The sequence below is a fragment of the Natator depressus genome, chromosome 17, assembly GCF_965152275.1.
Source record: "Natator depressus isolate rNatDep1 chromosome 17, rNatDep2.hap1, whole genome shotgun sequence".
Lineage (NCBI taxonomy): Eukaryota > Metazoa > Chordata > Testudines > Cheloniidae > Natator > Natator depressus.
Window position 1 is genome coordinate 513,699 of NC_134250.1, and position 27,118 is coordinate 540,816.

At 48.9% G+C, this 27,118-nt stretch overlaps 1 protein-coding gene across 1 annotated transcript in view; it reads right to left on the reverse strand.

Annotated features, from left to right (window-relative positions):
* The window catches only part of PRPF8 (pre-mRNA processing factor 8), a 28,189-nt gene extending 4,128 nt beyond the window's left edge, over nt 1-24,061 (reverse strand). Inside the window, exons 1-37 of the mRNA XM_074974892.1 lie at nt 23,941-24,061; nt 23,226-23,336; nt 22,246-22,414; nt 20,124-20,288; nt 19,810-20,028; nt 18,886-19,098; nt 18,482-18,607; nt 18,295-18,400; nt 16,798-16,988; nt 16,299-16,418; nt 16,028-16,217; nt 15,466-15,585; nt 14,994-15,128; nt 14,752-14,881; nt 14,135-14,331; nt 13,837-14,043; nt 13,577-13,740; nt 13,064-13,190; nt 12,698-12,890; nt 12,106-12,293; nt 11,582-11,820; nt 10,334-10,480; nt 9,967-10,177; nt 9,085-9,201; nt 8,754-9,001; nt 8,322-8,501; nt 7,163-7,298; nt 6,374-6,543; nt 5,061-5,190; nt 4,663-4,809; nt 4,130-4,290; nt 3,254-3,445; nt 2,284-2,521; nt 1,870-1,998; nt 1,056-1,169; nt 627-800; nt 32-225 (exon numbers count right to left, since the gene is read on the reverse strand). Coding sequence (XP_074830993.1) covers nt 32-225; nt 627-800; nt 1,056-1,169; nt 1,870-1,998; nt 2,284-2,521; nt 3,254-3,445; nt 4,130-4,290; nt 4,663-4,809; nt 5,061-5,190; nt 6,374-6,543; nt 7,163-7,298; nt 8,322-8,501; nt 8,754-9,001; nt 9,085-9,201; nt 9,967-10,177; nt 10,334-10,480; nt 11,582-11,820; nt 12,106-12,293; nt 12,698-12,890; nt 13,064-13,190; nt 13,577-13,740; nt 13,837-14,043; nt 14,135-14,331; nt 14,752-14,881; nt 14,994-15,128; nt 15,466-15,585; nt 16,028-16,217; nt 16,299-16,418; nt 16,798-16,988; nt 18,295-18,400; nt 18,482-18,607; nt 18,886-19,098; nt 19,810-20,028; nt 20,124-20,288; nt 22,246-22,414; nt 23,226-23,325 — 5,987 coding nt within the window. The 5' untranslated portion in view covers nt 23,326-23,336; nt 23,941-24,061. The remainder of the gene's footprint in view (nt 1-31; nt 226-626; nt 801-1,055; nt 1,170-1,869; nt 1,999-2,283; nt 2,522-3,253; nt 3,446-4,129; nt 4,291-4,662; nt 4,810-5,060; nt 5,191-6,373; nt 6,544-7,162; nt 7,299-8,321; nt 8,502-8,753; nt 9,002-9,084; nt 9,202-9,966; nt 10,178-10,333; nt 10,481-11,581; nt 11,821-12,105; nt 12,294-12,697; nt 12,891-13,063; nt 13,191-13,576; nt 13,741-13,836; nt 14,044-14,134; nt 14,332-14,751; nt 14,882-14,993; nt 15,129-15,465; nt 15,586-16,027; nt 16,218-16,298; nt 16,419-16,797; nt 16,989-18,294; nt 18,401-18,481; nt 18,608-18,885; nt 19,099-19,809; nt 20,029-20,123; nt 20,289-22,245; nt 22,415-23,225; nt 23,337-23,940) is intronic.
* Nucleotides 24,062-27,118: the final 3,057 nt, after the last annotated feature.

Here is a 27,118-nt window from a genome sequence, read left to right on the forward strand (position 1 = left end):
GGTCCTATTCTGACATATCTCTGCAGCTTACTTGTTCTTTTTTCCATAGTCTGCGAGGATCAGGTCCTTGAGCTGCACCTCCACCTTGATCCACTCCTCATCTGTCAGGGTGGGCCAGATATGGTGAGGCTCCGTTATGGTGGTCTTGTCTGGTTTCAGGATCACTTTGGCACGGTCATTGTTTACATGCAGTGCCCGGAGAATCAGGATCAGACGCGAGAATGCCTATGGGAAGACAGATGCAGCCATTCAGCAAGGAGAAAAGCCTGACATACAGGAAGATATTGGTGATTTACTCCTGCCTCAGGGGACAGTTATGTTGCAGATACAACACGGAGACAGTTCTGAAGTGAACAGTCATGGACTTGGAGAAAAACCGAAGCACAGTCTGGTGCCACTGCTGTGACTGAGGCTTCCTGGTACAGAAAGTCCCTGAACAAAGGATGGAGATCCCTGCAGCGTTGGCTTTTGCTGCATGTACCTGGCAGCAAAGCAAATTATGTCTAGGAAAGCATACTGCACTGCTTTGATATGCAACAGTTAGAAAGGGGACCCTCACCTAAGACTATCAACTATAATACAAATAATTAGCAAAGCAGCCATTCAGGGTGGACCCCAGACCTTACCGTGTAGGAGGAGATGGTTTTCAGCCAGTCATCATAAAGGTTGAAGAGAACCATTTGGGGCTCAGTAGCCTTCAGGATGAGATCTCCAAACTTCTCAACTTTCAGGCAGGCCTGGAAGGGCAGCTGCAGCTCTGATCCTTTGATCACAATGTTTGGGAAATCCAGCAAGTGCACCTGGAGTTCAGAGAGAGAACGAACAGGAATAAAACCACCCAAATTCTTCAGTATCTCCACCTGCCCCTACAGATCGTAGAATCCACCGTGGAGCTGCTTAAGGGATTAATGCCTGGGCAACACCATATTTAGTGCATTGATACAGAAAACTCACCCCTCACTTGCCCACTCTGAAGTAAAGCAGGTAACCCCCTGCTCTACAATGTAAAAGGGACTTTATAATGGTGCCCATCCCCATAGTATCTGATCCTTTACCTCAAGTGGGTCCAGCATGCCCTTCCTGGTGACTATGATCTGCTTGGGCTGCTCTTCCACAGGGAGGGAGCGAATCAGGGCAGCCACTTCCTCAGCAGTCTTCCACTTGGCCAGCTACAGAGGAAGAGAAGGTTAAAATATGATTGCACACACCACCCGCCCCTTCACAGGAGAAAACAGCCTGACCTTTGGGGATGAGAGGAACCCTTGAGTAAGCACCACCGCTTGGGTCAGTACAGTGAAACGCTCCTGTTAATGAGCATGCTGGGCAACTACACCATCTTGCTGTGCTCCACCAGCACTTCCCCAGTCTGGCTGGGGAAGTCAACTGATTATAAAGCTTAAGGAGAGCCAATTCAACCAGTCACTTTGAGACGAGCCTTCTCAGCCTTATGTCACTGGCACTCTCCTCTCTCTGGGAGGGCTGGAGGCACAATCCACTAGAGCAGCTGCTGTGACAGTGAGTATACTATTTGCCAAGCCTTGGTGCTGAGGGAAGGCTGTAGACAAGTTAGGATTCCAGCCCGTTGATCCTGCTTAGGAGTGCAGACTCTTTACACTTTCAAAAAGCCCAGAGCCCTGACAAAAATGCACCCATTAATAGTGAAACCAAGGAGTCCTGTCCTATAGTAGAGATTCGGCTTAGATCTCACTTTATTGGGACTTCCCAGTGCTCCAGGCTGGACAAGGGCTCCAGAGACCTATCAAGGTCCCACATGGAGGAGCCTCCTGCTCACTGTTACTAAACAAGCCTCCAGAAGCACCTAGCATGATTCCCTGGCCCACTGTCCCCAGCATGGTCCCTGACTCTTACCTGGCCCAGACGCTTCTGTCCTGCCCACACAGATGTATGGATGATCTTTAAGAAGAGCTGCCCAGTCCTGGGATTGAAGATGAAAATGGCCCCATTGATGGGCTTTGTGGTCAAGTTCCCTTCAAAGGTCTGTAAAAAACACCAAGGTGAAAACACTAATGTGAGCTGTATGTGCTGGGACCAAACAGTGACAGGACAGCAAACACCTGTATAATGAGTTCTGGTTCCCAACCCCACATAAATGTAACAGCGTCTGTGTATGCATTGCACAAACTTCCATGTCCATTAGTTCCCAGGCTCACCAGAATCCAACAGATTACGTCATTCCTGCCCCGGACTCCTCTAGGCACAGTACGCTAGCAGACAGCCCTCCTTCCTATTCACTCAAAGGTTCCTCCCACTCGCCGCGCTCACCTTGTGAATGGTAACTCTGTACACGTTGGTGTCATCTACAAACCAGATGATCTGATTGGAGAAGAGCTCCCCATAGTTCTGGGAGGAGAGATAGGGTTCTGTGGGCTCTGATGAGTAAAGCTGTAGCCCCTTGCGGATACGTTCCCTCAGTACGTACAGTGCAGGGTTTGCCTTCATAATCTTGGCCATAGCTTGCTGAATCAGAGGCTTGCTCCCAGGGAACCAGTTCCCATAAGCACTGGGGAGGAAGCAGCACAGCACTGGATCAGTAACAGATTTCACCACAATTCCAGCTCACGATCTGAAAGGCAGCAATAGCCTTTTTCCGGAGAAGCAGCTTGGAGCACTGCCCCTCTCCACACAGGCAGGAGCAGATGCTGCAGCAGTCAGCATGTCCCGTAGCTGAGACGTGGTCCATCTCTGGCCCCAGTGCACTGCTCTCCTCACAACGTCCTTGGGAGCTGTTCATCTGGCTACCCCTCCCTTGGCTTTCCCGCACAATGACGGGGGAAGCCACAAAGACCACAGCAGTAAGTATACACAGCAGTCCCCAGAGCAGAGCAAATACTCCACTGGTGCTGGGGATCACCATGGAAGTGACCTGGCCTTCAGAAACCGCTCCCCATCCCCTTAGTGAACAAACAGTTAGCCCTGTAGAGAGACATGGCTCCATCTTTCAGGCCCAGAGTGAGCCTACAGAGAAATCCCCCAATTAAGAATGCAAGCAACCCCAGGACTGGGCCAGTAAAACAGATTTGCTGTGGCCCAACCCACCATTATTAAAAACTTAAGAGTTAGCTAGCCCTCACCCCATTCATTGTGTGTATCCTTCCCGCTCCACCCCCTTCCTCTGCTACCTTTACTGGCACAGGGACTGCTCTATTTGTTCTGACACATACCCAAGGCGCCCTTGGCACCGTGAAAGTTTTGGCAATAAAGACGTTGCAGTCCCAAGGCTAGGGGGTCTCACCTGTGCAGGTTATAGGCCAGGTCAATAGCAATGAGCACGCCAGTGGGGGAGGGGTAGATACTCATGTTGTCCGTGGTGTAATCCAGGAACTTGGCTCTTGCATAGCGCTCAATGTCATGGGAGTCATAGTCGCCCCAGCGCAGCTGGATATCAATCCAGTATTTCTGAGTGGTGGTACTGTCCATCACATCCCTGGGGAGTAGAAAAGAAAAACAGTCATCAACTCCTGCCTCCCAAAGGGGAGCTGCAGCCCGACCCTGCTGCAGTTGTGGCAGCGTCACTTTTGGCAAATAGCACTTACTGCCAAGTCTGAGCGCTAAAGCCAATTGTTAATTATCCAGAGGCAGCAAGACCCAAGTTTAGGGAGACTTCATTATCACACCGGTGCAGAGGTGCCTGATGGGACAGTGATCTGAAGGAGAGCTATTGTTCTTACATTTAACTGGAAGGGGTCACCTCCCCCTGAGGAAAGTCTCAGGTGGGGGCTCAGCCGCATGAAATCTGAGGTGAGGTGCGCCTGTAAAGGGACTGACTCCAGTTCACATCTTAGGCCCCCAGGGAAGCAGGGTCACCAGCAGCACTATGTTTAGTGCTATAGCTCCTTTAATGTTGAGTGTCAGAAGTGAAGTGCTTTAGGGAGGAGGGACAACAGCAGAAGTGGCACACAAGATGCTTCTGGCAGTGCCCTCCCTAGAAAAGCCAGTACAGATGCAGAGGAGGAGGAACATTGAATGTCCTGAACCAGGGCCACAACCGTCACCAAGTCATTGTTGGTGGGCAGGCCTCTGATATATTAGGAACCCAAAGAGACCCGTGAATGCCTGAGGGGCTCTGCACCCCCACAGGAACAGGGAGGAGATACTGGACAGCACTTACTTGGAGTCTGCAAGCAGCGACGGCCGTGACACATTCCATTTATAGGAGGCAAAGAGGAGAATATCTGCACAGGAGGAGTTCATCTTATAGGACTTCCTGGGATGGATGGTCTCCTTCTGCACGGTCTCAATCTCTAGAGCATCCAGCTCCTGATCGAACACCTGGGGAGACGGCAATCTGAATGAGGCAGAGAGCAGTGCGCAGGAGGGCGGGAAGAACCCCTACCCCAGCAACAGCAGCAAGCAGAGCACCAGGGAAAGCCAGCTGTGTCCCCTTGCCATCTCCTTCTGCCTGAGGTCACTGGGGGAGGGTGCAGCCCCACTGTAACTCCCATAGCAGAATAGATGCTAAATGATGGGATTTCCCTGGGCAATCTCCACTGCAAGAGGCAGGCTGTTGTAGGTTAACCCCTTGTTTCCCAAGAATTGGAAAGGGGCTTCCTGGGGGCACTGCTGGTAACAAAAAGCCTCCTTCCAGCACTGCAGAAACAGAATTACACATATCTGCACCCCCTTCCTCAATGCCCCACTCACTTGACACAAATCCATTACAATGCTCTCGTGAATCTTTTGCCACAAGTGGGCTCGGAAGATCTGAATGAGGGAAATCTTCAATGTGGGGATCTTGCCATGCATGAAGATACCTGTCAAATCCAGTTGCACCTGAAACCCGACATACACCTGAGAAGAGAAGAGCAACCATGAGAACATGTCACAACACAACCAGCCCCAGGCCTGGGTGAGCCCAAGATCAGAGGATTAAGCCAACTGCTGCTCTAAGGAGACATTTATTTTTACCAGTATTAGAATCTGAAGTTACTCTTTAGAATGTGCTTTGAAGGACGGTGAGAATTAAAGAACTTGCCTCAAAACACAACTCATCTAATTGTCTTCTACAGAGATACAAGTCCATGGAGAAGGACTTCACTTACATTGGCTCTGTTAATGGTAGGAGACCACCAGAGGGTGAATCGTCTGTTGGGGATCTGGTTCAAACCCGATCTTTGGGCATTTGTCAACTTCTTCCACTTCATTGACTCCTCAAAGCCACTGGCCTTCTCCCTGAAAGGAACAGATGCAATCAGCTCTGTAAGAATGCCATCCCTCCCCAGGAAAGGGAGGGGGGGGGAGAATAGTTTTCAAGTACACAAAAGGTTATTAAAGGAAAAGAGAAAAATTGTTCTCCTTAACTTCAGAGGATAGGACAAGAAGCAATGTTCTTAAATTGCAGCAAGGGCAGTTTATGTTGGACTTTAGGAAAAACTTCCCAACTGTCATGGTAGCGAAGCACTGGAATAAACTGCCCAGGGAGGTTGTGAAATCTCCATCACTGGAGATTTTTAAGAGCAGGTTAGACAAACACCTGTCAGGGATGGTCTAGATAATACTTAGTCCTGCCATGAATACAGAGGTTTGGACTGGATGACCTCTCGAGGTCCCTTCCAGTCCTACAAGTCTATGAGGTGGGATCAAGAGTACCTAGACCATCCCTGACAGGTTCTTAAAATCCTCCAAATGATGGGCATTCCACAATGTCCCTTGAGAATCTATTCCAGTACTTAACTATCCTTAAGAGTTAGAAAGTTTTTCCTAATCTCCCCTGCTGCAGATTGCTTTTCATCCTACCTTTAGCGGACACAGCCCTTAAAATAGCTGAAGATTTAGCAGGTCCCTACCTCAATCTTTTCTCCAACCTAAACGTCCTGTCCCTACTCCATCCCTTTTTAAACTTTTTCCCCCCATGAGAGGTTTAGAAAACCCGACTTATTTTTGTTGCTTTCCTGTGGACTCTCCAATTTGTCCACATTGCCCAAAACCAGACAGAATACTGCAATCAGAGGCCTCACCAATACTGAGTAGAGAGGGACAATTGCCTCCCAGGTCTTAAAATACACCACTCCTGTTAATACACCCCAGAATACTACCACCTTTTTTTTGCAACTGCACTACTTTGTTGTCTCAATTTGTCTTTGCTATGCTATAGTGAGACTGTGTTGGGGGAGAGGGATAGCATTAGCACTACACAGGAGAGAGTAAGGTTTCTGCAGAAAGTCTCCAGGGAATAAGAGCCCAACCCACAGGCTGTCTACAGGCACTCAGCTCAGATACATATGGTTCAGGTGCTTTGCTGTAAACCAGTCAGATGAGGACCAGCGAAAAACCAAGATACAACCAGGAACTCCTCTGGTGTGTCAGTGAGATCCTACATACATGCGACTCCCACCAGAACAGGGCCTTTCCTCACCAGAAGAGACCCTCCCAGGTTGGGAAGTACGTTCCCTTGAAGAGGGTGTGCTCCAGGATCCCCTCCACTCCACCCAGTGCTTGGATCATATCTGTGCGGTAGTTGTTCAAGTTCCAGAGCTTCCCATCATGGCGCTGATGTGTCCACCAAAACGGATTCTGTTTCAGAACCTGTACGCAACAGGAAAAGGATGTCGGGGTACAGAGGCTCTGCATCCAGCCCAGCTATTTAACCCTGCAGCACCCACGCTGGAGATCTCACTAGTGCTAGGAATCAAGATGCCAGTGTTAATAAGTAAATTATATGACGCACTGGTGGAAAAAGGAGGGCTGACCCAGAACGTGAATTCACAATGGACAAATCAGCCTGGATTCAAAAGAAGATATTTAATGGCTTTCTACTGGTCAGTATTTTAAAAAAAGTGATAAATAGGGAGAATTTATATTTGCAAAATATTGGCTTTCTAAGAGTGCCACTGAGTCCACATGCCAATTCTCAAGTTCTGGTCACTTAGCACCCAACAGAGCTGGGTTCTGTATGCCCCTGCACACTCCCAGCAAGGAGTGCACTGTTTAAGGATGGGGTAGGTTACATTTCCTGACTTTTTTCATAAAAGGCCTTTAGCAGTCCCAGCTCATGGGTCTAGTTCCTTCCTGAAGCACAGAGACCAGGAAACTGCACCTGCTGTAGTACAAAGAGGAGAGGACAAATAGGCTCCTCCGCCTTGGCTGGCAGGTGCCTGCCACCCAGTAAGTATCAGAGCTTCCAAGGGCAATTCCCTGTTGGTACCTGGTACTGTTTGAAGTCTGTCCTGACCCTCCAGCCTTTATCATAAGCAAGGGTGTGCCGGTCTTTCTGGAAGAGGGTATTAATGCGAGGAATCCCTCTGTCCCATGAGTCCTCTAGATCCTCCAGAGTCAGACGCCTTGAGAGAGAAAGATTTATTTCATAACAATGGATTTAAGCCCAAAGACTCCAGCCAAATAAGGTCCTGGCTTCAGGAGTTCTTAGCCGGGGGGCCTGGCGCAACGCAGGCACAAAGCAGTGGCCCCTCTCCCAGGGACGCCAGCAGCAGTTGGGCCCTGCCCGCCTCCAGAGAGGCAAACTCTGGAGGTGCAGGCAGCAGGTGAATTCCCCACTTTCCCGGGGTAAGGGAGATCGGCTTCGGCCACAAGGTGGTAGGCTGTGGTTCCAGGCTCACCACCCCCACCATCGTCCCTGGGCCCCGCTGCCTCCCTGCCCACCTCCCCATTCAGGGCTTAATTTGTCCTGGGGCTGATTAAGTCTGCTGTGGAAAGTGATATTAAACATACAAATATCACTTTTCACAGCAGAAGACTTACCAGCTACCAAGTCTTAGAAGAAAAAAAAAAGCTCAACCAAAAAAGCAAAAGAAACAACGACAACAACAACAAAAAGACAAGAACATGCAAAAAGAGCCTTATTTGTGTTTCTATTGTGTTTAGGTCCATTAAAAATAAAGAACTGTAAATTTTCATTACTGAGTCTGAAAAAACCCTACCTAAATAAATTACAATGATTTGGATATGTATATGTGCATATTTATTTGTTTTTCCTAAAGTTAATTAAGTATTTTAGGAAAAATTGTCAGCATGGCCATCAGCAAGATTTAGTGGCCACATTCTAAGGCCACCAAAAAATTTGCTGAGAGAACCTGTGCTCTAGACTGTCTTTCTGCTAAGAAGCGTCATCCATGTCCCAGTTACCCTGCAGAGACTGTCCCCACCACTACCGGGAGATGGAATGTGCCATTACAGAAACCCAGCAGTGCTTAGCCCTTCGTAAGAAACCTGGGCTCAGCAGGGCCTTTATGCTCATAGTTAAGCGGAGTTCTGAAGACCAGCAGGGTCTCCAGGATTCTGCTTACACACCATACCATTCTCGTCCCCTGACAACTAACCCATCTGAGTGCAGAGTGGAAACATACCTGTTCTGGGCAATAGCCTCCTGCCTCTTGAGGGCATATTCTGCCCACACTCTCTGTGAGTCAATGAACTCACTCTCCCATGGCTGGATGTAGCGGTACAGATTTGGGATCAGTTGGTCTTCCTCATGGCTCATCCCTGAGCGGAAGTGAGTGATTCCGACATCTGTCTGCTTAGACCATCTGTAGCAAAGAGGCAGAGGCAACAAGTGAGGGAGGGCAGTGGGTCTGTCGTGGCTAAGTTCACCACCAAGGTCATGATGGAGATGACAGACCCCTATAACAGGGCACAAAGGTTAAACAGTAATGTACAGGGCGGAAGGTCCCAGTAATACCCCACAAATCCTGCCAGAGCCCCCCGAATGCTAGTGGCATTCTTGGAATAAGTATTTCCCTTCCCATTCTCAGAATCTTGCACAGAGCACCGTGACTCACCTCAGGTCAGACTGGGGAATGAGAACATGGCCCATGGACAGCATGCCCAACCCCCCCAGCTCTTTGGGAGTGTAGAATACCACTGGAGGGAAGCGGCTTGGCATCTTGGAGTTCAAGCCAATTTTGATTCGGGTCTGAATCTTGTTCTCACACTTCACAAGCAGGTCAAGCAGCTCCTGCGTGTTCACAACAGCCTCCCGGAAATACGTCATCAGGCCAATCAGGGCTGTGTTCCATTTGTTCACAATCTAGAGACAAAAGCAAAGGGTCGTCATCCCAGCAACTCCAGCCAGTGCCTAGGGATAGCCACGTCAGACACCCTCCTTGTTACCTTTGTGAAGGTTGTGGAGCCGGAGGCCATGAGTATCTGCCTCACTCGGTTGTGAAACCTCTGCATAGACTCATCATCCACACGCAGAAAGCACTGAGCTGTGCGCTCCTTGGTCACCTGCAACAGAAGCACATGGACAATCAATTCAACTTAACTGGGAGTCCCCTATCCAACAAACGTAATGAGGTGATTTCCACCCTTTCTACACCATCAATGAAAGGTGTCACACACACCCCTCTCTCCGGAAGGTGTAGGGAGATGGGGGCGAGAACTTTAGGAGCCTTCTCTGCACTCATACTGCAGTTAAGAAGTTACCTTTCATGGTACCAGCACAGCTTCTCCGCTCTTCAGTCTTCATGCCCACCCACTTTTTAGTTTGCGCCAAGATCCATTCACAGACCCTCGATCTCTTCTGGACAAGAGCTAATCCAGCCAGCCACTCGGCTCTAGCATATGCACTGAACACAATTAAACTTAGCACCCAATGCTCTAGGCCAGCAGTGCCAAACCGATAGCCCACCAGAGTATTTAATAAGGTCTGCTTCAACACAGTATTCTAATGGCCGAATCATTAGTGTCTGTCATCATGTTTACATCATTTTAGCTTACACACTTGTGTAAACAGACAATGCTGTACATAAAAACAACCTAAATACATATGAAACTAACTTAAAACAGAATCTGTTTGGTCCACACAAAGTTTATTTGGCCCTCCTGCGTAATAAGGTTGGGCACCACTGAGGACTACCTCTATTACCATCTCCAAGGGCAGCATGAGCCCAGCAAATCAGTTCTACTCAATCCAGGGCATGACCACCACCCACTCTGAGCTCTGCTCTGGGCTAGACTGCTGTTCCCAATCCTGCCAGCCACTTTCCCTACCTCATTCTGCAGGTTCCACACACCATCCTTGTGGGTGAACTCCTCATAGCTGGTGCGGCACTTGGGTAGGATGCGGCACTCAAAGCCACACATGTTGAACAGCAAGTTGGGATTGTCCTTGCTATAAACAGACACAAAGCTGTTCTCCCACTGCACTGTGGTGACCGAGCGAGGCAAACGGTTCTTAATGTCCCAGAATACGGCACGGCCACTGAAAGGCAAAGAACACAGCATGAGCCCTGGCTGACAAGGTACCCAATTAGTGGGGTGAAGCAGACATGGGTTAGTTCCTCAATCCCTTTCCTCCCATGCAGAGCTGCACAGGCTCCCAAATCCTCCTTGATTCTCAACATGTCAGATGACTTACAGATTCACATCATGTTTCATGAGCCGCATCCGGGCATCTCGGGGCCAGCACTTCTTGTTGTTGTAGCCCACAATGTTCTCATTGTTGGGATCTGGATGCTCTGTCAGGTAGCGCTGGATCAAGTCCCTTGCCTCATCTGCTGTAAACCTGGAAATTCACATTAAGGGAGGAGTGGGTTACAGGACTGAACTCACGGGGAAATCCCCATTCAGCCTGGACAGGAAAGGAGAACCCCTGAAAAGATGGTGAATAGCAAGGATGTGTTTGTGGATCACACTAACAGATGCACAATTCCTGCATCCTCCCGCATGAGGTGCATTCAGAAACTGCATTAGCACAGACAGTACATGTCATGTTTTTTCATGCATGTTTCTGTGACTACGCATCCAGAGGTCAATGCCTGCTAACTGCAAAAATCAGAAAAGCTACACCCAGCACATGCTAAGCCAATTTTAAAAAAATGTGATTTCTCACATAACTGTGGACCTGCCATGCCTGAGCTTTGAGAAGCTGGAAATGGCCCACCTTGATTATCACTACAAAAGGTTTTCTTCCCCCCCCCCCCCCCCTCTCCTGCTGGTAATAGCTCATCTTCAGTGATCACTCTCCTTACAATGTGTATGATAACACCCATTTTTTCATGTTCTGTGTGTATATAAATCTCTTCACTGTATTTTCCACTGAATGCATCTATGAGGTGAGCTGTAGCTCACGAAAGCTTATGCTCAAATAAATTGGTTAGTCTCTGAGGTGCCATAAGTCCTCCTTTTCTTTTTGCGAATACAGACTAACACGGCTGCTACTCTGAAAACAGTTCAGTTCATGTTCTTGAGCTACAGTAACTGAAATGGGGCCAAAACTGGCTTTACCAGACAGGCTGAGAAAGAGCAATCTCAGCCAAAAGGGTCATTTCTCAAGCGTATAAGCTCCTTTTAAGAACTTAAAATGGAAGTAGTCCCGCATTTGACAACACTGCTACTGCACTGCACCCATGGAGCTAGATAAAAGCTTTCCTTGTCTCAATACAGCTGGAGAGCCCACAGAACAGTATTCCAGGAGGCAGAATGTGCTATAGCACTAGCCACTTCATTCCATCTGCTGGAAGGGAGCAGGGATATTCCTATGTTTGGACTGGAGAAGAACCAGAGCCATTGCCCTGTGGATCAGTACCATCTCAACTGTACATTCTCTCCTGGCACACGAACGAGGCTGGCAGAGAAGGGAAGGCACCCAGGCAATGGTTCCTACCTGAAGAAGATGTGAATGCGGTCAATGTATCTGCAGAAGAGGCGGATGGGATGGGCCACCTCAGTGGCAATATCTTGGAAGCTAAGGAAGTCATTTGGCATCTGTGGTGGGCCGGCCATCTCGCTGGCTCGGTGAAGGCCCAGCACCAACAGGTCCATCACCAGCCCATAATACTGAACAATGAAGGAAGCAAACTGTAACCCCCGAATAATCCCATAGGAGTTGGTGTGGTTCATGTCCTGAGGAAACAGAAGACAGCAGTGAGAATCTGACTCAACTATGCCCCTGCAGACCTTTCAGCAGGGCTCTCACTCATCTGATGCAATTAAGTTAATGACAGTTCAAGGGCTACTCCAACAGTCGCTCCTGAGCAGAACTCTGGTAGTGCTCTTAGCTCCCCAATCCTTCAGCCTGCCTCCCCTCTCACCCTGGCAAAGTCTCGACTTCCCCAAGGAGATGTGGAGACAGCTGAGGACTCTATAGCCTTCCCACTCCTCCCCCGTTTCCCACAGGCTAATCGTTACCTTGTAATTGATCACCACGTTGTTCTTAGCTGTCATGTAGTCAGCAATGTTATGATCAACGATAAGACGCAAGAGCCTGTTGAGCAACGTCAAGTCAATCTTCTCATACATCTTCTCGAATCGGGACTCCAGCATCACATTACATTCACCCTCACATGTTTCCCAGACATCCTGCAGATTATTAATGCCTGAGGCAACACAAAAAAGCCAGTTGCACCATCAGCAATGATGCTGCTCCCTCACTCCATTAGCACCATCCTACGGAGGGACAGAACATTTTCAAGCTCTCCACTGTCACTCCTTTTAGTCGGCCTAGTTTTTTATTGAAGAACCCTACATAAAAATGGGGACTAGGGAGGAATATAGCCGTCAGGAATCTTCAGAGAGGGTGCCCTCACTGTGTATAAAGGTGTTTTTAAATTTACTGAATCCAGTTTCTGGCAGAATATATAGCTACTGGGCTGAAAGCAAGCTACAAGCTACTAAAAGACATTTAAACCACTTCCCAGAGGACACTCTAGGACAGACAGCTGACCCCCACCTCCACCCCAAAGAACTCCTACCTACATGAAAGACAGATGCCTACACTGACCTTGGCACCATTTGTACACCAGCAGTGGAGGTGGTTCAGTGTCAGCAGGTTTGATCCAAGGAGGGAAGAGTCTTCGCTTGTCAGCCTCATACCACAAGTACTGATCCAGATAGGCATCTGTAATCTTCTCCAGGGGTTCAACATCATAAACAGGAACCAAGTGACTGTAGAGGTCCATGAACTCAATACCAACCTAATCAAGAGGAGACACCAGGCTGGCTTACACCGAGGACAGGGAAAGTAAGGGGTTGATCCAACAAGATTCTAGGTACAAATTAATCTCTGCATGCAGAGATGTAACTCAATCCTAGGCACTCTGAAGATACTGCTAGTGATCTATACTCTGGCTCTAGCCAAGACATTTACCTCTTTAAAGGCTCTCTGAGTCAGAAGATGTCGTTTGATTCTGGACAGAGCTTCATGGGGATTATCATAAGCCTGCTCAATAAGGCCCAACTCCTCTCTCTGCGACTGATTCAGACGGGATTTCACACTGAAAACAAAAGAGAATTGCTCCTATGTCCAAACTTCGACAGAATGACAACTACCCATGACCCTCAAGGGAAGATTCTCCACAACCAAACTGGACTGTAAGGCACCCTCTGATTACAACTCCTCCCATATGCCCACGCTGCACACGACTCCTATGAGATTATCAACACCTGTTCCCACGCACCAGGAGAGCCTGTATGAAAATTCCAATAAGCCACACTAAAGCCTCAGTAGTACAGTATAGGCTAGAGCCTTCATTAGTCTATCAAGAGACGCTACTATCTTGCTGAAGCTCAGATATAAACTGATAACCTGACAGCTTCCAGGGCATTACCCAGCACAGGTATCAGCCCCTCGGCAGCCAGCCACACCCTTTCCTCTCCTTACCTGTAGGCTTCCTTCAGCCTTTCCAAGGCCAATATGAGCAGCTTGGTGTCATGCTTGTAGGAGAGTGGAGGGAAGGGGATGGGCGAGAACCTCCTGCTTTCCAGCCAGTGCACGGTGGTGGTATACACTGCGACAGCCTCCTCCGCAGTGATGTAGGGGCCATCCTGTAAACAAACCGTGGCAGCATGGTCAGCAGCCATCAAACCCCGCTACAGAAAGTCCCATGCTCTGGCCACCCCTAGCCAGCATCCCAGCCCCACCTTCAAATAATTATGCTGCCTCTCCTGCTCAGCCTTCAGGTAAAGCCTGGTCAGCCGACCCAGGTTCTTCTTGCACACAGTCTTGTCCACAGTGGCACCCCGGCGGATCCGCTCTCTGTTGTAGTGAGCTGTGTTAGTCCACCAGTCAGCTTTCGCCTTCACGTATCTCAGGATCATGTTTTCAATAGGAGTTGGCAGCCCAGGAACCTGGGGAGGAGCGGTAGAGTAAGGGAAACAGGAGTTCTCCGCATGACTGACTGAAATTAAACTGAAGAGAAAGGCCATGCGAGGTACTTGCCTTCCAGGGGATGTTGGCCTTCCAGCACCTCCAGGCCTCACTCAAGTGCTGCAGGATGGTCCTAGCTTTGTTTTGCTTGATTCCCTCTGGCATCATGTCTAGAATGTCATGCATAACTGCAGCTCTCAGCTCCAGGTCAAAGTGAGATTCCACACGCTGCTTGGTTACAGTCTTTGCAACGCCCTTTGAGTGTCGGCCTGGAAGAGAACACACACTTCAGGAACCTGGAGACCAATGGGGCAGTGTCACTTTGCCTCCCATTGTGAGATCCACACGTAAAAAGGTGCTACAGAGAGCTGGAGTCCAAGCAAGTGGCATAGAAATGAACTGCACAAACAGCAGAAGTGAAACACCCACAAGACCCCAGGCCACTGTGCTGAGAGGAGGACAATTAATAGGCTATGGGCTTCACAGAGAACTCTCTTAAACCTCAGCTCCACTGGGAGTCTATATGGGCTCCTAAAAAAGTAATGAACTGCTCTCACTAACAATTCATGCCCCGGTTCCATTTTAAGGGCTTTTCTTGGACAAGGAGGCTGGTGTTAGAGCTGGCAAAGAGATAGCATTTATCTTCACCAAAGCAGCCCCTCCATCTCAGTTTCACTTATTGCACATACCTTCAAACTGCCTGGCCAGCAGGTTGCCCAGCCACCGCTCCAACAGTGGGGTAATGCCTCTCATGAAGAACAGCCATACCCTCCAGCCTGGAGCCCAGAAGCCACAGCCGGGCCCCTTCCCCACAGGCCCCTGAAGAAGAGAAGCACAATAACTGCATGTTACTTAGTGACATTCCAGGAGGCCTCCCTTCTCACAGAGCTGCATTGGGGCAGTCACTAATCCATGGGGAAGCAGTACTTACAGTGTTAAATCTGTAGTAGATGAGATGCTTCAGGTCCTTGCACATACGAATCTGCCTCATCAGTTTGTACTTGTACCTGTACATTCCTGTCAGCTGTCCCACATGGGCAAAAATATACTGCAAGCCATCTGCCAACTGAAACACAGAGTGCATGATTACCTAGAGGCACTCTCTGGAAGCCACGCTCTTTACACTGCCAGGAGTAAAGAGTGCACTGTGCTGAGCAGAACTCCTGTGGGTCCTCAGCCCTCACTATAGTAAATAAATCAGGAATTGAAGAAGTATGATTAAACTGTCTCAGCCTGAGCTATTCCTTAACTGAGCTTCAATCCACTCCCAAGCCTCTCTTATACTGCTCCAATTGCTTCTCCAGAGCAATGCACCAGTCAATGGCAATCATCCATTCCATAGAAGTTAGCCACCTGGTTCCCCTCACCCAGCTCCTAACCACTTATTACCAAATTAGGCTCACCTGAAATGCATCCACATTTCCCAGTCTGTACTGGACATGGCTATCCACCACCAGTTTGGTCAAACGCAGAACCTCACGGCACAGATGGAAAGCATTACCAAAACGAGACTTCTTTCTTTCCTGGGAAGGGAGAGACCAGGGTACAGGGACTAGAAGCCATATTGCTATGTAGCGGCCAGGCAGCTTCCAGTCACTCAGACAGTTTGCAAAGTGAACAGCTCAGGGTCAGCAACAATAGCCCTTTATAGCATTTTACCTCAAGGCACTAAACAAATAAGCAGCTTGAAGTAAACTTAACAGGTTTGCTATCTCTTGCTGCACAAAGACCACGAAAGCCAGTTCTCCCCAGCCCCTCTTTAAGAAAGGAGCAATGGCCCAGGAATCCCCCCTAATCACCAAAAAGGTGGGTTCTGCAGAGAGATAGGGAAATAGGAGGATGGATGGCGGATGCTGCTGCTACACTAGCCATCCAAGACCTTTGCTATAGAGACTTCAGTCCCAAGTCAATCTGTCTGGTGCTGCAGGAGAACATCACTTCAGAGGGAAGGACATGGACTAGTACCTTGGTGGTGAGGGTTTTGACTGGTTTGAGATTGAAATTGTAGTCCAGATGGAGATAGTTGAGGTTCTTCCTATGAATCAGCAAGTTCAGCATATTGTAACCCTGGCGGCACACCTGCAGCCCAACCTCCACCCAGTCCAGCTTTGTTGACTGGAAGAACTTTGTTGCCTTGAAGGAGCGGAATAGGTACCTGGAGATGGGGAGAGAACAATGGAATCAGCTGCATCCCCAAAATAAACCAGAGAGAAGCTCTCAAGGAAACATCACTTACCTCTTCTTCTGAGCCTTGGGAGGTCTGTGCTTGAGTGCATTCAGAACATAGTACTTCAGCAGCTTCTGGTAGGAGACCCTCACTTTTACCGGCTGCCCTGCTGGGCAGTGCTCTCGGTACCTGAGGACAAAGACCACAAACCTCAGGGCTCCAAGGAAGACTTATTCTCATTTCCCAGATTGGAAGTGATGTCCCTCACAGACAGGCTAGCCAGCAAAAAGCTTTGCAAGGTCTCCAGCAACACTGTTACCACCTGTGGCTTCTTCTGTATCACCTTCACCATACAGAAAGAGGCTGGATAGGAAACTGTGTTATTTGGAGCCTCTCTACACAACCTCCATGCTTAGGAGAGCGGTACGGCCCCAGTACCATGGAATCCAACCAAGTCAGATTCATCGAGGAGCTGGAAACTGCACTAGTTCCACTACTGTGGCTGCACAGACATCTCCCTTAATGCCACAGGTACTAAACCACCAATGCCCCCAATAAAGAATGTTACCAGTTCTTGACCAATGGGATGTCTAGAGCTCTGCGTGTCCTGCCAGATCTTAAGTTAAAGGGTCGAGGGGCCCACAGCAGTGCAATGCCATTGGCCGTGTTGTCCGTATACAGCGGGGTGTCCTTCAGGAAAGGCTCCACAAATTCTGGTAATTCAAACTCTTCGTCATCATCAGGCAAGGGTTCCTGACTCTAGAGTGTGGAAATGCCAGACATAATCAGCCCCACACTTGCTTCAGCTCAATCTCCCAAAAGTCCTAACCAAACAGTGGAACTGGGATGGCCACACAATGGCAGAGGAAGAGCAAGAGATAAACTGACAGTGCTGACTAATACAGGAGACAATGCAAGCTCTACATACACACTGATGGTCTCTGAATAAACTCTGACCTCAGGACACAGATCTAGAGGTAACTCAAGGGAGAGGCCCATTCAATGCACAGCCCCACTCAAAAGGGCTAATAGTTTGAAAACTTTTTAAAACAATGGAGTGAATAGATGCTGGCTGTATTATACAGGAGCTAAAGAACACAAATGTAACACAAAACACGTCCATGGTGCATCTAGACTTGAATATTAGGATCAGGTTTTGGTTAACTCTAGCAGAAGAAAAGCCCCCGAGGAGAGTGATGAAAATAATGAGTCAGTGGAGATGGTGAAGGAAGAAGTCAGTGAGTGGAGATTTCTCCTGTGAACAAGAGTAAGAGGAGACATGATTGTAGTATAATCTATTTAGGTATTAGGCTATGTCTACACTACAGCCGGGATAGAGGCTCCGAGATCGATCCACCGGCGGTCAATTTAGCGGGTCTAGCAAAGACCCACTAAATCGACAGCAGATCGCTCTCCGGTCGACCCCTGTACTCTACCCCCGATGAGAAGAGTAAGGCGAGTCGACTGGAGAGTTTCCCCCATCAATACCTCCCCCCCCAGTAACTCGACCTAAGGTACATCGACTCCAGCTACGTTACTCACGTAGCTGGAGTTGTGTAGCATAGGTCGACTTACCGCAGTGGTGTAGACATAGCCTTAGTGAAGAAGTGTAATTTGGTGTCCCTGCTCTCAAGTGCTAAGAGGCAGTAAGAGGATCCTTGAAAGAAAGGCAACAAGTTTAAATGGAAGAAAGGAAATGCTTTACATGCTTTTAGTTAAGTTGTGGAACTTGCAGCTGCAAGATATTACTGAGGAACAATAAGATGCAGAAAGGATTAGAGATTTATATGAAGGACCTAGTCTCCAGATTCATCTGCAGTGCCACAAGAGCTAGTGATCCTCCTGCTTGGAACTATAGGTCTGATCACCATCTGGGGACAGTCCTTTTACAGAGGAGTTTATGCCTTTCCCTGAAGTACCCATGCCTATCACTGTCAGACAAGGTTACCACACTAAGCTGGAGCCCCTACCCTCAACATATGTTCTATGTTAGATCAAAAAGACCCTCTTCCATCACTCCAATGCAGTGCATCCCTGGCTCATGGGCGCTCAAGCAGTAACTCACCTTGACAGAGTGCCTGTGAGAGATGGGATTGATCAATGGATCGAAGTAAAATGCTGGCAGGTCAGGATCCTCTGTTTTAATGAAGACCACATTAGGAGTGTGATACCTGCAAGATACAAGTATTAGAGCATCTTACTGAGTACAGCAACTTCTCCACACCCCTGCCCGCAGTGGACGCTGTACTCACCAGGTCAGGTGCACATGGTGCGGCAGGTTGTTGTACAGGTATGGGAAGGCAATCTTGTACTCTGTCCTGATTGGCTGTCTGATGATTATTTTATTGATGTCATTGAATTCATTCCAATCTTCATCCCTTAAATCAGAAGAAAAGATATTGTTAAATGAAAGTGCAGAATGTGGCAGGAAGGCAAAGGTCTTGGATCAAAGATGCAGGGCAGTGTCCCCAGACACCGTTCTAAACTCCTTCAATACAGATTCAGACCTAAAGCAGCCTATTATGAAGACCCACTAATGCCACTTCATCAGGATCTAACCCACCAGCATTTCACTTGGGGAAGACAACACACTGAAGCTCCCACCCTCAGACCAGGCAAGTACTTTTTCCCCTCCCCACCAAAACTTATCACTTACTGCAGGTTAATATCTCGGACCAGAGGCTCGAACTTGGGCCCCCCAGGAATAGCCATGTTCAGAGCCTTAGAAGTGAAGAAGGCCTTCAGATCAAACAGGTAGAAGTAGTTGTCATCCACAAGGTCTGTCAGCAGCTGATTAGCTAGCCGGTATAACGTGGACATCATGGGAAGAGTGAATTGCCACCGCTGGTACGTAGAACCGTTCACATACCTGCAAAGGGGACAAAGTACAGATCAGCACTGCAGGGCTAGAAGGCTACAAAGGTGCTGAAACCCATCCCTCTCCCCATCCCCTTAACAGGAAATAGGAAAGAAACAGCTATCTCACAGGTCCCTCCCAAACAGAAGCAAAGGCTGCATGGCTATTCAAACCCACTGCAGACAACAATTCAACTCCACCTGCTACTAACCTCAGCTCCCTCCCCCCAAGACAGTTTTCCCCCTACTATCCAAGATTTAGACATGAATATTTGGGATCGTACACAGCAGTCCCAGGCAGCACATATTACCACCGAAATTTCCCCCAGAAAACTTAGTTTGTCAACAGGTTAAAGAGCTTCTGGTATGCTCTAGTCAAGCATCATGCGTGAAATACCCATAGTCCAGGTATGGCTGACTCAGTCCTTCATGCTTCCAGGGAGATAAACAATGTTTCATTCAGTTGACTGTGCAGAGGTTTTTCAGAAGAGACCTCAAAGGCTGGAGGCCTGCAAGCTCTGCATCAACACTAAAGGTCCCAGACCAGTTTTCATAAGAGTAGAATTTCCCCAGGTTTCCTTGGCAAAACATCTCCCCGTACTCCACAAGCCATCTAATATCCTTCTCCCCAAGGCTGCACAATTCTAGGCTGCTGTGTACAGAGTTTATACAATGCTTTGGAACGCTTTACAATGAAAGAGTGCTACCAGAAAAGGGTACCCACTTCCTGTTGTCTTTCAATGGCTGGTGGTCATAGAACCAATCCAGGACAGGGGCATCTTCCTCTGGGTCCAGCTCAAGCTGTATTGCCTCCAGAGGCTCCACGTCCAGGATGTTGTCAGCATAGTCGAGAGGGGGCTCTTCATCATCAAATGGAGGGAACCGCATCCTTTTGAAGTGACGCCTGTCTCGCTTCTCTCGTCTCATCATGATCCACATTGACCTGGGACGAACCAAGAGCATTAGATATAGCCTATACTGCAGATTCAAGAGAGATCAACCTGCAGATCCCAACGCGCGATTACTGCAAGTGCTTACCCCCACTGTGAGATGTAGACTGGTTCTATGACCCATGGAATCTCATTCACAAAGGAGATAGCACCAGTGATATGGTATAAGACCGGAACATCTCGGATTTGTTCCCAGGGCATTGGCATGTTCTCCAAGAGCTTTAGGACAGCATGGGGCATGTACTTCAGGGCACTGCAGAAAAAAAAAAAAAAAAAAAAAAAATCACTTGAGCTACAATCAGTATTCTTATAAACAGACAGCGACCAGCCTCCCCCATTCTTATTGAAACCCAAATTCAAGCTGAGAGGGCACTGAAACTAGATGTTTCGCAGGCCTCCCCAACTAATATGAGATTACAGCAATGACTGAGGGTGGCTGGTCACTAGACATCACTGTTTTACGTCACAGAGATGCAAACAGTCATGTGCCTTCATTGCATACAGTAACCCTGAGCTGGGGCTTTAGAGCAACTGTTTAATTCTAGGGTGGCTGCCTGGGTTTCTCTTTCTTAAAATTAATAGGCAAACATAGCAGTCTCACCTCTCTGAATATCTAGAGCTCCAGATGATTAAACAACTCATTTCTTATGTAGTTTTCACTGACAAGCAACTGAAGTCAGACTTTAAATGTGTGTTGGCTCCTCTTCCAGTGGGGACAGTTTGCCCCATATACAAACCCTGCTATGAGAGCCCAAATGGCAAAAGCTTACGGTTTTCCATGTCACCTGAGGAACTGATCAACCGCACCTTCAAGGGGATTGCAGCTCCTTGTCTTTCCTTACAATGTATTTGCAGCAGAGAAGTTCCCATGGGGAACCACCTGCCTGCCTCTACTGCACAAAATGCAAAATGTGGTTTGGGACTTTCTAAATCCCAGAGTGCTCTGGCTCACCATCATTGCTTAGACACACCAAGTATGCACAAAATTCACTGGGGAGACTGGCAGTTAGTTGGGCAAGGCAATGAGGCTTAGCATGGAGGCAACTGGGACCAGAAATCTGTAATGTTGGTGAGGATGGAGGGAGGAGCCATTCAGCTAGATGATCAAAATATTCATTGTGATGGTCAGGACATTGGCATGCTTCCAGAAATCCCATGGTAAACTAAGATATTAATCAACCTAGTGATGGGGAGGTGGGGAAAGAGAAAATTCAATTTTTAAGAATTACTATGCATTCCTATGGTGATAAGTAAGCTTGTGCTAGGGAACATACAACTATTTGCATCTTTAGAACTTGCTGCTTCATTCCTGTGAACATCCTTCCAAAATTAATGGACCATCCAAACACTGTTCTGCTATGGATCAGCAAGGAAAGCGTTTATGTCGATATTAAAATAGTTAGGCCGAAACACTCACCACAATGAGTGAGCTACCCGATTCATCTCAATGGGGTGTTAGCTCTGCAGGCTATGTGCAGGCTCAGGAAGTCAGACATTAGTTATATGTGGAAGGTTTTTTTAAACCAAAAGTCATTGGCTGTAAGTATTTATTTGCATTACTGTAGCACCTAGGAGCACATTCAGGAACCAGGACCTTATTGTGCATACACAGAACAAAAAGATGGTCCTTCTTTGAGACAGGGACCAACATCTTGGGGACACCGCACATCCACAGAAATTCATCTTGTGAATTACTAGGGCCTCTGCATATCGCCAGGAGTTAGCAATGGCTTACAACCTGCTAGGACTGGCCCTGAGTCTGAAAGGCAGGGAAACCCATCTCTTGCATTTGGATTACCCAACCACTGCGTAACGGGCATCCTTCTCTGCTCCTTCAAGACTTTTAAGAGCTACTTCTGCACAGTAACATTTATCCAATAACTCAAACACAACCTCCTCCCCATCTCCCACTATTGTGTTTCTGTTCCACTGAATACTTAGTTAGCTCACATAGTCCATCTTCCAAACACTTTACAAGAGCTCATACAGTAGCATTCTATTCTATGCACACAGAGTTAAAACTGAAAGCTCTCCAGGGAAGGTCTCATATCTCTCAGTGGTCTCTACCAACGAATGGATACCTGTGGCACTGGTGTAGTGTACTGCTTACAATTCCACCCCTCAGGAACTGAATACCTGTAACCATGTGTGCCCTACCCACCACCCACCTTTCCCTGGACATGGATTAGGATTCTCATTGCTCTCCTCACCCCAAATAAACCCGTTTGTCATGCCGAAACTTCCTGTTAGTCATGTCACCATGGTCCCGGATAATTTTCCTCACGTGTTCTGGGGGCATGTCCTCCTTCTGGGCATCCACAAAACCAAACTTTCTCTTCTCGGCATACCGCTTTGCCTGCAGCTGCTGCCATTTGCGGGCTGCACAGACAAGAACACACACAGTCCATCTCAAGCCATAACACTAAGACATAAGAGGGGACTCCAAACCAACATGAGCCTAAAATTATATGGCTAAATATCCAGAGCTCTACTAGCACGATAATGCAAACGGTGTTTTGTAGGGGATAAAAAGCTTCATATTTCAGGGTTTATACCATGTCTAACTACCAGGGATCAGGAAAAGGCTATCTCACACCTGCCTACAGTTGAGTTCTTCCACCTTCCTCTGAGTTATGTAGTGCTGGAAACAGAACACTGGCCCAGATAGACCCCAAACATGATCCAGTCTGGCAGTTCTTTGTCCCAGTGCAACCACAGCCTTCGCATTAACATTCTCCTCATGTTATATTGGCCCTGGTATATCTTCACTGTTGATAGCAAAGGGGTGCAGGTCATCGCAGACTAACTTCTGTGATTTTAGTTACTATGTTGTTTACGCTGAACAGTGTTAAACTAACTGTTAAAATATATGCAGCTGACAGTAGCCTGTTTAGGGCATCTCTCACAAGTTGTAATATAATAGTGGGAAAAATCCAGCAAAACAAAGACAAGTGCAAATACTCATTCACGACAAATGAAATGGAATGAACAGCTTAGTGAGCGGAATACAATGGCTGACAATGTAACTTAATGATGGAGAATTCTCTTTGGGGCACACAGGCTACCCCGGTTTTTGGATGGTTGGTACAAGGACCTGGGACTTCTCTGTCATGGCTGCCAGGACTGCGTGCACACACACACACCAACCCCATAAAGGCCCTTCTGTGACAAATTTCAATAGCTCTTGCACCTTTCTCCTGCAGCTTCTCTTCAGACATGTAGTCAGGCAGCGGAGCCAAGGGACTGGGCACTGGGGCACAGCCCGCACGGTAAGGAAACACTCCAGCCATGGAGAGGCAGACTAGGGACCAGACAGAGGAAGGAAGGAAGGCTCAGGTCAGGGTCTGCCACAGAAGAGAAACACTCCTACACCCCGCCCCCCTTCTTCTTCCCCACGGGCCCCCGGGACACCCCTCCCCCCCGGGGCACACCCCGCCAGCCCCCCTTCTTCTTCCCCACGGGCCCCCGGGGACACCCCTCCCCCCAGGGGCACACCCCGCCTGCCCCCCTTCTTCTTCCCCGCGGGCCCCCGGGGACACCCCTCCCCCCCGGGGCACACCCCGCCAGCCCCCCTTCTTCTTCCGCACGCGCCCCCGGGGACGCCCCTCCCCCCCCGGGGCACACCCCGCCAGCCCCCCTTCTTCTTCCCCGCGGGCCCCCGGGGACACCCCTCCCCCCCCGGGGCACACCCCGCCTGCCCCCCTTCTTCTTCCCCGCGGGCCCCCGGGGACACCCCTCCCCCCAGGGGCACACCCCGCCTGCCCCCCTTCTTCTTCCCCGCGGGCCCCCGGGGACACCCCTCCCCCCCCGGGGCACACCCCGCCAGCCCCCCTTCTTCTTCCGCACGCGCCCCCGGGGACGCCCCTCCCCCCTTCTTCTTCCCCACGCGCCCCGCCCCCACGGACCTCTCTCCTTTCAGGCTCTCGTGTCTCGCCGCGGCTCCCCCGCGGCCTCTCTGGCTTCCACCCGCAATGGCGGTCCCAGATCGCCGCAGCCGCGCTCCAGGGACCCGGATGGGCTTAGGAGGCGGGACATAGCAGAGCACATTGACCATTCAGCTCTCGGGATGGGGACGGATAGGATCCGCAGCCTATCACAATTTGATAACCGGCTAGGAGGTGGGTCCAGTCACCGGAAAGGGCAGGACTAGCTGGGTCAGGCACGCAGATATTCTTCCGGTCGGAGATCTGCCCGTCACAGCTCGCGTAGAGCCACGCCCCCTGTAGGCCACGCCCCTCTATGCCTGGCTGACCGCTCCTCCCACCCTGCGGGCGTTGACTCGGGATCCTAATGATGGTGCCACTTGGCTGCTGCTCATCAGGGAGTGGGGTCGGGGCCTACAGTGCCAGCCCTGCCCCCACAGCCAAGGCCCTATCACCATCCCCAGGGCTGGGACTCAGCAACCCTACCGGGTCAGACCGCGGTCCCTCCCTCGCCCCCGGGCTGGTGCTCGATGCTTCAGGGAGAACGAGCAGAGCCAGGCGATAGGGAGGGATCCGCTCCTTGTCCAGTCCTAGCTTCTGTCAGGCAGCAGTGGAGGGAAACCCGGAGCCTGCGGTTGGCCCACGACCCCTGTGGCTAATAGCCATCGATGGGTCTCTTCTCCGTGAACTTAGCGCCTCCCGTTTCGAACCCGGGGATCGTTTTGTCCTTCCCAACACCCCCGGCAAAAGCTCCACAAGTTGACTGGCGCGTGTGAAGTACTTCCTTTTGTCTGTTTCAAAGAATGTATCTTTTTTGAGATAGGGTGACCAGAACTGCACCCCGTTTCCAAAATGTGATCATAAAATAGATTTGTACAGAGGCATTAGGATATTTTGTGTCTTATTATCTGTGCCTTTCTTAATGGTTCCCAACGTTCTGTTTGCTTTTTTGACTGCTGCTGCACCCTGAGCAGATGCGTTCAGAGAACTAGTATCTGCAACAATCGCACACAGTGACTCCATGATCTCTTCCTAGAGTGGTAACAGCCAATTTAGACCCCCTAATTTTGTAGGTAAAAGGCACTCAGTGCCCCTAGGAGCAGCTGCCCCATCATCATCACCGGGTTGCACTGATACATTCATTATGGATGCAAACACCAGAGACAAGAAACCCAGCCCCGCTGCTGAACCCCACCTCCCCTCCCGTTGTGAGCTTCACCTTTGGAACAGTAAGCCAGGATGAATCAGACAGCCTCCTACTTGACTGAGTAACCCAAATAGAAGTTGGGCTTTCTGAACAGTAATGAACCCTCCAATTATTTTCACTCTACAGTCCAGCAGCTGCATAGAGAACAAAGGAGTACTGGCCAACCCAGTAACCAGGCAGGTGGCTGCATGCTGGAGCCTTTGGGGCACCTACAAGACCTTTAGAGGTAGACCTAGATGCAGCCTGTCTGTTACAATAATAAAGCCTAGAGGTAACACACAAGGTACAGCTGTGAGGGGCAGGGGTTCTCATTTTAGGAGCCTGGTTTCTTAGAAAGTTTCCTGGATGCTCCTGTATGGTGCTGCTGTCTCTGGTGCTAGAATCCCATAGGCCAGGGTGTAAGAATGATGTTGCATGTGGAAACTGGAAGATGATGCTGGGGGAGGAAGATACTGCATTGTGAACAAAGCAGGGGCTGCAGGGAACCAAAACCTTTTCGGCTCAATTATTCCCCATAAACAAAAGGGGGCTGGATCGGTCTCCCAGCACTCACCACTGGGGCAGATCCCACAAGATGGATGCATACAACAGTTCCTCCCAGAAATGTCCCCTACTACAGAATACCCATGTGCAACTGTACCTACCAGAGCCAGAATCCCACAAAATATATGCAGAAAAAAACACTTGCCAGAACCACACCCATCCCCATAAAACTTCAATATGTGTAATGACCCAGCCACTCCCAGTCTCTATTCAAACCCAGGAAAAGATTTAAGGGTGGCAATTTTGCAACAGAAAAGCTTCAAAAACAGACTAACGAGAAACTGCTGAGCTTGAATTAATATGCAAACTAGATACCATTAACTTGGGTTTGAAGAGAGACTGGGAGTGGCTGGGTCATTACACATATTGAATCTATTTCCCTAAGTTTCAGAGTAACAGCTGTGTTAGTCTGTATTCGCAAAATGAAAAGGAGTACTTGTGGCACTTAGAGACTAACCAATTTGAGCATAAGCTTTCGTGAGCTACAGCTCACTTCATCCGATGAAGCTTATGCTCAAATAAATTGGTTAGTCTCTAAGGTGCCACAAGTACTCCTTTTCTTTTTCCCCTAAGTTGAGTATCCTCACACCTTCTTGTCAACTGTCTAAATGGGCCATCTTGATTATCACTACAAAAGTTTTTTCCTCCTGCTGATAATAGCTCATCTTAACTAATTAGCCTCTCACAGGTTTCAGAGTAACAGCCGTGTTAGTCTGTATTCGCAAAAAGAAAAGGAGGACTTGTGGCACCTTAGAGACTAACCAATTTATTTGAGCATGAGCTTTCGTGAGCTACAGCTCACTTCATCGGATGTTTCCACAGTATGCATCCGATGAAGTGGGCTGTAGCTCACGAAAGCTCATGCTCAAATAAATTGGTTAGTCTCTAAGGTGCCACAAGTACTCCTTTTCTTTTAGCCTCTCACAGTTTGTATGGCAACTTCTAACTTATCTATATCTATAGATCTATCTTCTTACTATATGTTCCATTCTATGCATCCAATGAAGTGGGGTGTACCCCATGAAAGCTTATGCTCTAATACATTTGTTAGTCTCTAAGGTGCCACAAGTACTCCTGTTCTTTTTGCAAATAAGATTAATGTATTTCTTAAATCCACAAAACACTGACAACCTTCCTAGATCAGGTCCTCAGCACACCACATTAGGGAGGTGCTCAAGGTGTCAGGGCTTCACCGGGCGATGCTCTGGAACTACTCCCTATGAAGCCAGTCAGGACTCTGGGGGAGCCTCCTCTCTGTGAGCAGACTGTCTCCAGGGCCAAAAGCTCACATAGCTTCCACCTTCCTGGGTCTGACCTCGGAGCATTCAGCATCCCCTTGCACACCATGAGCTTCCCACAGCGAGTTCGCACATGCAGGACTCCTGGGGAAGCCAGAGGGTCCTGCACCTC